Genomic DNA, 10629 nt, shown 5'->3' with positions numbered 1-10629 from the left:
CTGTCACCTTGTTTGTGTGTGTATGAGGGAGAGAGAGAGATCAACACAATTACTGCTACATGTACTACTTTAAGGAATACATGTCACTTGTCTAGACCCACTGCAATGACTTTTTAGGTTTGCTGGCACTTTATCCTTCATCTATAAAGGTGGGTATTGATACAGGTATTAAATGAAATGAACTGTACTTACACCTTTTCTTTAAAAAATACTTTCGATGATCAAATTTTATGTATGTAATTAGGTCCCAATCTCTATGTGGTGGATGCCCTTTATTAATCAGTCAGTCTGTCTGTCTGTCTGTAACAAATTTTGTCTGGGCTGTAACTTTGTTATCTTTTAATGTATACTTTTGATATTGGAGATGAGAGTACCAGTAGATCAGCTTAAGAGGATGTGTCACTTACTGGTTGATGACATTTGACCATGAACTTTGACCTCAAGATCAAATTAATGATTTTTTTCCAGCACTGTTTTAGGTCTAGGCTGCAATGAATTTGGACAATAACTTGAATGTGTTATGCATGGCTGATTTACAGGAATTTAACCACAGAGATCTAAATAATATCTAGTTTGACCCAAGAACAAATGCCCGACTACCATAAAATTTCCAAAACATGTTTCTAAAAAAAGCAGTAAAATTCTAAATAGGTGTTTAACTATTGCAAAATATTTGCAATCATATAATGTTGTTATTGTCTGTTGACACTCATGTTATTACTTTAATGGTATTGGTTGATCTTTTAAAAAAATTAAAAGCTTCAAAGCTACAACAGGAAGGTTGGTATTTGTTTAAGGGATTATGACCCCAATCCGTTCTTGAATTCTGGACCAAAATGAGCATTTCATAAATTTTAACTATGTAACTTGGTAAAAGCATATGGATGGCTATGATAATGTTCCATGATATTCTATTCCAGAAAGAGGCTGGGATTGAATTGGGAGTAAAGATTTGTGATGCTTTATAATGAGGGATCAGAAATAAGAATTTTCCTGATGTTCAGACAATAACTTTACTCTCTTTGAAATTGTACCACAAGGTGCTCTACCACCAAAGGATGGCTGGGATTTATTTTGAACCAATTAGGAATAAGGGACCAGAGACAAAAGTGTCTTCCTACTGTTTAAATGATAACTTCAGTAAAAGGAAATGGAAATTTCTGTGAAATTGTACTACAAAATGCAACAATACCTTAAAGGATTTTGAGGTTATTGTAACAATTTCGTAATTCTTCAATGGGGACCAGAATCAGCCACTTTGCTTCTGGTCAATTTTTTATCCTGTTTCAAATACCTATACAAAATCTTATATCAAAGCCGCATCAAGCTTTAATACTGTGTCCATACTTGCCCAAACAATTATAGGCTTGATATATGTGGTAATATCAAACTGCCCTCCATGACACATATTTTTGCAAAAATGCACCTAAGTTTTAACTTTTATAATTTAAACTCGCAATAAATACTTTTTGGAATGAAAATAAAAGGATTTTTCTTCAAACATTTTTACTAAAAATTAAAAATCACATTTGGTTGAAAAACAAATGCAGGCTGAATATGTAATTTTTTTTCACTGGAGTTACTTCCCTTAGAATACAAACCATGTAACACTTGTAAGATCTGATCCCATTAAATTGGTAAAAAGCTACTTCCAACATTTACTAAGTTGCCAAATCAAGTTGAAGTTGCTTTATCAAAACTTAGAATAGGAAACCTGTTTTAAGTATTGAAAATAAAGATAAAAAGCAAACTTAAATATCTCCATTTGCTGTTCGTAAGTTTTCACCACATACTTGGATTTCCATGTAGCTGAATTGTCCTTTTTTTAATGCTTCGGAAATTTTTCCTCATATTCCTGGTTTTCTGTTAAGCACCTCTTCGGAGGATGCTTCTTTACCAATTTTTATTGATATATTAACAAATAAAGCACCTCCCTCTTAATTTTTTACTTAAAACAAGACCCATTTTTTGAGGAAATGGTACTTGTAATTTGGTACATCTCCATGAAAAATCACTTAAGTACAAATTAAGCAAATTAAGTATGACATAATTTGAACTGAAAACTGTAGAAGATAAAAAAAATTATGCCCCACATCAAAGGAGTAGTTGGTAAAAGGTATGAGACTGGGTAAAGATTTCCATGAATTTATAATGCAAAAAAAAAAATATAATGAAGCAGCCTTTGATTTTAGGAGTTGCATTGAAATCATGTTTTGATAGTGCTTCAGTTTACTATTCTAACAGAACACAACTCTCATAAAATTTAGGGAATCAAATTTACTGGAAAAAAACACACATGTAAGTACATAAATGTGTCAATACTACACATCAAGTTTCATGAAATTCTGTTAAGAAACTTATTAGTTGTATTGATATAATAATTCAGTGGTGTACTTAAAAAGAAACTAAGATCAAAGGGACATAACTCCCACAAAATTTGAGGGATCAAATGGCCTGATAGCAGATCAACTATGTATCCTTACTACAAACCAAGTATCACGGTTCCGTTCAACAGTAAAAGAGGAGATGCAATGACAAGATATTTCAGGAAAATTATGCTTAAAGGGCATAACTCCCATAATTTGAGGGTTCAAATTACCTAATAATAAGTTAAAATAAACACTGCTTTTTCTACAAATCAAGTTAAGAAAAATTCTGTTCAGTAGTATGAGAGCAGTTTCAGTAGAAAAACACTGTACTCTTAGTAACTTAAGTAATTAGTAATAAATACTGGTTCTTATATCATGAATGACTCTGGATGTAGTTCAACTCCCGTTTACTTTGACATCAAACCATGTTGACATAGTCATTTTCTTGTTTTTCTTATTTTATAATGTTATAAATACATTTTTTTTTTCAATACTTGTATAAGAGTAATCAAGGGAACCAAGGTTATAGTGGTTATCAAAAGAATACAATCCAGGGGCAAAGACCAGACATGGAAAATAGACATACACAACAAACAACATAAAGTAACTAAAATAATACATACAAAGTAACAAAAGCAAATGAGCAACTAGGACTCCACTAAAAACTGGGAGCATGGACCAGGTGCACCAGTAGGGTAAGCGTTCTCTGCTTTTCTGGAAACACCCGCCGAGTTGCTCATAAAAAGTCAAGTCCGGGGTAGACAAACAAGGAAAGGAATACTATGACCCGTTGAATAAATCAGTTTTCATGGTGCAGATGGATACACCATAACGATCCATGAGTTCATGATGAGGACCATAAAACAATTTTCACTATTTTCACAAAAACAATTCAATAAGTATACTAATTCATTTACAGTATACCAATATCAGTTCATACTTTTGACCTCTGAACAGAAAAAAAAATATAAATAAAATATTTTATTCAAATTAAAATCCAGGCACCATCCGGCCTTTTTTCTTAGCACGTTTAATTTTCTTGTCTGTTTTAGCTTGTTTTCGTGCATGAATATTTTTCTGACGTTTATCTTGCTGTGCCTTCATTCTATTTTCAGTCTGTGACTGTCTGTCTTCCCACTTCTTTTTCCTTTTTTCTTTCATTTTTTCCTTCTTTTTCAAACTTTTCTTTAATAAGTTTGGATCGTCCTTAATTTTTTCACCTTCTGCTTTCATTATTACATTTTTCCACGCTTCCTTTTTGTGCATTGTTTTTGCTTGTTGTGGATTTGTCTCTTTTATCTTGTCAATTTTCTCTTTTTTCTTTTCTACTTTTTCTAGTAGTCGCTTGTAGTCCTTCCCTTTCAATTTACTTTGAGAAGCCTCTTTTTCACCAGAGTCAACAAAGTCAAATTTACTGAACACCATTTTCCCACTCTTTTTGTCTTTAACTGGTGTGACAAGAGGTTTTTTCTCTGGAATAGCCTCCTCTGGAATAGCCTCCTCTGGAATAGCCTCCTTGGTTGTGTTCCCTTCTTTCTTTTTCATTTTTGTCTTCAACTTGCTCTGTTTTCGTCGGAGTTTTTTCTTTTCAATGATTTCATCTGTTGTAAGGTTTCTTTTACCTGTTTTAAAGAAAAGGCATAAGATAAAAAGAAGGAAAATGTATTTCAGCATACCGACACAAAAATAAATTTTTCTATATAATTAATAGTTATCAATATTCAATTGTTATGGCCTGAGGCTTTAAGCAAGAGCGATTTCAGATGTTTCTGTTCAAAAGTAAAATTTATTGAATGTGTAGTTCATATCATTGAATGATTATTCAAGATATAATTTTTCTTGAAAATTCAACTGCTTCTTGTGGCAGTATGATTGATGGTTACTGTATTGGTTGTATGACATTGTGACTTCACCATGACTGGTCAAAGAAAACTTTGTCAAAAAGGGGCGATACCACCTGAATGCTGGTATATACAATATACACCATCACTTTTTCAAATTCTGAAGGACCACTTGAGGAAAATGAAAGGTCCTAAATAACGTGTTAAGGTAAGGGATGGGAAGGTCTGAGACTTTTTCAGAAAAAAGAAATGAAGAGTTAAATTGTGAGGGTTAATTAGAATAGTATGGACCTACCACATTATTCTATATTTGTCAGAACATAAATATCTTCAATACGTATAAACATTTAAAATACAATGAAGGTCATAAATTTAAGTAATGTACTAGTGAAAGCATATAGTGATATACTGCTGAAAAAGGGGTTTAGTTCAACATGCTCAAAATGTAATAGAATCAGATTTGTCAATATTTGGAGGTGCAAATCTTCAATTAGTATATAAACAGTGCAAAATTTACATAATACATGTATTGATTTAACACTTGATACATATACACCATAATTTCAAACTGCATGGTTTGGTCCACCACACTATGTTGAAAGGTCCAAAGGATTAAACCACATTGTTCTTTAAATAACATCATGTAATTGAATGAATACAGAAGGACATAATCTAGACATCAATGACAAGGAGGAGAAGTTTTAACAAATTCTGTTTGAATAATAACACTGTTGACATTTTCCTGTATGTTATCTAAAACAAAAACTTCTCCCAGTCAAAGACAAATAAGATAATAGATTTGTTTTTAGTGAAATTGACAAATTCATGCATTTAACATCTGAATTGTCCATTACCTTTCAACTCTTCAATTCTGGCTAAAAGTTTTTCTCTCAGCCTCCGTCTACGGTCTTCATTATCTGATGACTTAGAAGTCTTTTTATCTTTCTTCTTATTTTTCTTGTGTTTCATTTTTTCCTTGATCTTGCTATCTGTAATGAAAGAATTTTTAACAGGGTTAGCATCACTATCGTCTACTTTTTAGTAAACATCTTTTCATTTCAAATAATACTTTGTACAGTAAAACTTCTCCAAACCAGACCCTTAGAAAACTGGTCTTCCCTTCAAACCGGCTATTTTCAAAAGTCCTGGCCGATATACCTTAAAACCTGTGTGTTTTGTCTTCATTAGACCGGCCAACCCCTAAAACCATACATCGGCCGGTTTTTCACAGTTTTAGTTACATATTTCAAATAAAAACAACCTCTCAATTCCGGCCACCCGGTTATTATTCACCTGTAATAAATGTGTACACAAAACTGTAAATGATTACGTAATATTACTTAATTAATAATTCATTCACTGACCGGTTTGCATTTCATCAGTGGACAGATGATAATTGAAAGGGACAGTGGTTAAAACAACAAATTTAATCCAGACATTACATTTTGCCACTGTTTGGCTGTTAATTGGTGTGTACATACGTCAGGCAACCGGGTCATATGATCTTTTAACTGTCAATTAATGTGACCTGTGACCAAGCTTAAACAACATAGGGGTGAAATTATTAGACTTTGTTGATAGGGAATTTACGAAAACAATACAAATACTTGATTACCATCAATAGCTCTTTGATCTTTAATACACATTCTTTCAAAACCATGAACATTATTTTGTCGGCAGTGCTGTTTGTAAAATCAAATCTTTACAGATGATGCAAGCTTTGAAATGTAATAAAAGGCCAAAAATTTTGAATTGGCATTTAACTTGTCTAGACCAAGAAAACAAGGTGTAGGGTTATGGAACGCATTAAAAACGCATTGTAAACTGGCCATTTTTTCTTGTCCCAGTGGTGGCCGGTTTGGAGAAGTTTCACTGTAATACATTCATTGGAAATGCATTGAAAATTACATACATGTAAGACCATGTTTTATCAACAATATATAGATCTGAAACAAATCTTAAGGATTCAAATTAGCGGTTGTACAAGGTCTGTTAACCTCAAATTTCTGCCCTAGGACCTTCAAAATTTTGTTTATCTGGACCTTGGACCTTCAACCCATTTAATTGACGCTTTTTGTGGATTTTTTATTCCCCTCAAGTGGACCTTTGGTTTGAAACTTGGTAAAGACCAGGACCTTTCACTCATGAAAGTACATTTGAACCTCTGAATCTCAAATGACTCAAGAAGGACATGAAGCATGATTCTATGATTTTAAAGTACGCCATTTTTAATCATTCTTACATGTATCTGTAGAGCTAATGTCAGATGCCTGTGACGTTGTTTTATTTCCAGGTTTGCCTTTGCCATCTGACTTCTTCCACTTGGATGGAGGTTGTAATTGATGTGTTTCTTCATCATCTTCTGTAAGGACAGAAATTTGTTTTAGATACATGTATAAAGCAATAACAAGCAATTACCTTTTCAAACTAATTAAAAATTAAAGAAATTTAATTCAACATCCAGTTCACATGTACTCTGTATACATGTCGACGATCATTAATTTACAAACAATGCAACAAGTTAATACAAATAAAAAATTTAAAAAAATTAAAAACTTTTTAAAGAAATACAAACCATCATCATCCACTGTAGCACCCTCAAGAAACTTGGGTGGAATCATGTCAAGATGGAATTTGAAGAAATCATAATCTCCCTGGGTTGTAAAGGAGGTAGAACTGTCTGCTTGAGCACTAGAATCTAATGATTTCGACTTTAATTTCGTAAGTGTTTTCTGTTCTTTAATGTCACTTTTTCCACTGGTAACTTGACATTTACTTTCTGACTCTTGATTTGGTTTACCAACCTGAACACTTTTCTCAAAATTGTGCTTTATATTTTGGTGTTTCAACTCCACTTCATGAAAACCACTGTCACTATCTTCAAACTCATTGCTTTCCTCTGCAACTCTATTTTCCAGTTTGTGTTTCAACTTGGTCTTTTTAAAAACCCCTTTATGGTTTTTTGAATCACTTTCATTTAGTTTATGTTTAAGGTTTTTACTACCCATACCACCATCCTTACAGCAATTTTGAGGGCCATTTGGAACAGTAAAACCCTCATTTTCAAGTTTAGAGACATCAACCTTAGACTTTAATGTATGACTTTTCATTTTACTGAATTGTTCATTTTCATCATCAGAATCATCCATGTCTCGTGAAGTATCACTGTTTTTCTTAGCTTTACTTTTCAACTTTGTTCCCTTCATTGGAATGAAACAGTCAGGTTCATCTATTCCATTAACTTTGGATGATTCTATGTTGGATTTTTGTTTATGCTTCTTGCCCATGTCTATCTTCATTACAAGTCCGCTACTGTTATGAAAAAAAAAACACAATATCATTCATTTATTTTCCATTCATAAAGCATTAATCATAAAAAAGCATTGTAAATTTAAGAGAAGATATAATTCCATATGTATGTTCCTTTCACAAATGTGTCCTTTTAAATTATCTGTAAAATGTACATGTGTATGCAAGAATTATAAATCATTGTGATACAAAATGTATATACATGTACATTTGTATATGCAGAATGACACTTAGCTTTATATTTCATAAAATTTTCAATTTTAAACAAATCAATTAATATAAGGCCAGAAAAAAATAATATGTCTGTTTCCAGTTACCCTAACAACCTGAGTTTTTTTTTGTGCCTACACTAAACATTTTAAGACCACTTTGGCTCAAGACCCATTAAAGTCTAGATTGGTTCCTCAATAACTCAATGTAAAATGTTCTAGAAAAAAATAAATAAATACCCTGTCTGTCTCTCCTAGCAGGAAACAAGACTATAATTTTTTGGGCCAATTAGGATCAAAGACACAAAAAGCCCTCTCCAATAAACTTTTAAGAGTTAATAATTGTGCTTTGCAAAAGAGCAATCAAGAACCTTAATAACATGTACATTTTATGTTAGTATGTACAATGTACACATAACAAGCAATAAATGTGGACTGAATTCTCTTGACCCTACATATATTGTTTGTCTATACCTTGTTGTAGGGGTTATAAGTCTCATTTTCAATTATTTTTTTTTATCCAGAACTTAAGTCTTGACACTTTATTTTTATCATCATATTTATCCCCAAGGGTTTTTATTAGTATAATTTTAGCCTTTACTCTACAACTACTTCCTGTTATTGAATGGGAGTTTTGGATCATTACTTGTTACTTTATAGGACCCTTTCTGTGATATTGTTTACCTTTAGTTACCACCAAAATAGGATGTTTCCTCAAAAGAAAGTTGCCCAATTTATTTTAAAAAATGGTTCATTTTTTCCCAAAAGGTGTAAAATTTTCAAAACCTATTAAATGCCGTATTTTCCGGACTATAAATTGATATGGAGTGTAAGTCATATTGCCTAATTTTGAGCAAAATCAACGAAAAAACATAGATAAGTCGAATTTGGCAGATAAGTCAAGGATCAGACGTGTGCATTTATGGTAGGTGTCAGCGGAGATCCCAGTTGAGCAGTTTGTTTTCAACAGCATATTGTTCAAGAGATGTTATTAAGTATACTATTTCTGAACTAATATTTGTGTTTTTGTTAAAGTGTACTTTGTCCGCGAGTTCAATTACTTTTATTGAATGGCGTGTATATGGCTCTCAAGCCTTAGATCATCAGGAGTACAAAATCGTAAACATGTCAAACATGTGCACCCACATGTGAAATAAGCGAGAAATTTGTTTGACGAATTGGTCATAACTACGAGCAGTAATTAATAAACAATATTATCTGGTATAAGGAAAAACAATAAAAAATAATTGTTATCTGCAAATTTGGTAGCAATTAGGCATTTAGATAACACCTAAACTAATTATAAGTTGAACCACGTGCGAATGTGTTATGACATACCATAAATGGGTATAAATTTGCATAATAAGGATCCTATAACTCCAGAACACGCGATAATGTCTTTCCAGATAAAAAAAGGTTTTGTTAACATATCTTCTATAGTATAGAGTTCATTTATATATTTTAACGGTTTCAAAGTTTCAAAGTTTTTATAAATATCGTCATATTCATACATAAAGGATAGCAGCAATGATCAACAATATTTGAATTCAATTGCAGGTTTGACAGTTTGAGTGACTGCTTTCGTTGATTGCAGTTTACCAAAATCTTGAATTAAAGCAATCAAAAGTGAACTAAACAAATCTAATGAAATGCATTGTAAATGAACATTTTTTCTTGAAAAATCCTTATATAAGTCGATGTGGAAGATTAGTTGAGGTTGACACTTTGCTGAAAAAAATATTGACTTATAGTCCAGAAAATATGGTATTGGCTACTGGAAGCAAAAATGTTATCTGGTAAGACATTTAAGTATTTTCAAAAATATATTCCTGTACATAAACGATGTACTGTATTATAAAAGCATCTAAATTTCCTGAAAACAACAACATTTTCCACAAAATAAGGTATATTTTGTAGATGCAGTTTTAAATAAAAAAATAAATCACTGCATATATCAATACTTACAGGCCCTATTGTAACAATAAAAATAGAAACAAAAGAACCTGGTTAATAATACATGTACAATGTAACTATGCAATGTCAATAGCCTTAAAAATAAAAACAATTGTACATGCAATGATAATCAGATTCTTCAGGAATGGTCATGCTCAAGGCCGTAGCCAGGGGGTGCGACAGCTGTGATCCCATCCCTTTTGAAAAAAAGAAAAAAACACTTTGATTTACATCTTAGCCTGTAATAAAGTGAAATCATACCCGATAACCAAGTAAAATTGCTTTTCAGTGATCAATTCACACCCTAATGCTTACACTCTTTTCAATTTCAAAACATACAGGTAATTTATATTGGCAGTTAAAGTAATTAGAAATAAAACTTCATTATGTGCAGGACTTTTGATGACCAAATGTGCAACGTCAGAAGTACAAAATACAAATGAAGAATTGTTCAAAGGATATTGACTGATTGACATGAAATAGTGATGGCTAATTCATTGTTTTTGGTAAAACATTTTAAAAATAGTAATAATTTTCAACTCTATAAAATATCATAATTTTAGTTTTGCAACTCTACAGGCTGTCAATATTTAACAAGGATTACACAACAATCCAGCAACAACAGAGACGTGACGCAGGTGGTGTCGTTTCTGCGATAACTTTTCACATATGCGATTTTCTATTTTTACCATTCACCTCTTGAAGTTTTCTTTATGTATTGATGTGGTCGTTTACTTATAATTCAAGGTCACCACGTCAAAAAATATCAAGTTTTTTGCCAATTTAATTCAAATCTTTTACCACACGTGTTGAAAAGCGGAAACAGCTGAGATATTTCTAAGTGAAAGAAACGGAACGGGTTGGACACAATTATGAATACGGAACTAATTCCGTTAGCCCCAATTGAATGTACCAGACTGAAAATAATTAATGAATCCACGCACCTTT

The 10629-nt window shown here is 32.1% G+C and overlaps 1 protein-coding gene across 1 annotated transcript; it reads right to left on the bottom strand.

Annotated features, from left to right (window-relative positions):
• Nucleotides 1-3337: 3337 nt before the first annotated feature.
• On the bottom strand, nucleotides 3338-10511 carry LOC148612994 (uncharacterized). Its single transcript, XM_088594942.1, has 5 exons — nucleotides 10483-10511; nucleotides 6786-7522; nucleotides 6453-6572; nucleotides 5065-5199; nucleotides 3338-3991 (listed from the first exon to the last, which is right to left on the bottom strand). The coding sequence occupies exons 2-5, from the start codon at nucleotides 7507-7509 to the stop codon at nucleotides 3360-3362; spliced, it is 1611 nt and encodes a 536-aa protein (XP_088451068.1). The 5' UTR covers nucleotides 7510-7522; nucleotides 10483-10511; the 3' UTR covers nucleotides 3338-3359.
• Between the last annotated feature and the right edge of the window lie 118 nt (nucleotides 10512-10629).

This window comes from Perna viridis, chromosome 7 (assembly GCF_037379345.1).
Source record: "Perna viridis isolate PV_CMFRI_1.1 ecotype Kerala chromosome 7, ASM3737934v1, whole genome shotgun sequence".
Lineage (NCBI taxonomy): Eukaryota > Metazoa > Mollusca > Bivalvia > Mytilida > Mytilidae > Perna > Perna viridis.
Note: the sequence above shows the minus strand (reverse complement) of the source record. Positions and strands in the feature narration are given on the sequence as shown.

Excerpts from the sequence above, each read along its gene's own strand:
- LOC148612994 (XM_088594942.1), bottom strand. The coding sequence starts at position 7,509 with ATGAAGATAGACATGGGCAAGAAGCATAAACAAAAATCCAACATAGAA. Across the intron at positions 6,573-6,785 it reads TGCTACAGTGGATGATGATG|AAGATGATGAAGAAACACAT; the intron begins GTTTGTATTTCT and ends CTGTCCTTACAG. Across the intron at positions 3,992-5,064 it reads CAGAATTGAAGAGTTGAAAG|GTAAAAGAAACCTTACAACA; the intron begins GTAATGGACAAT and ends TCTTTAAAACAG.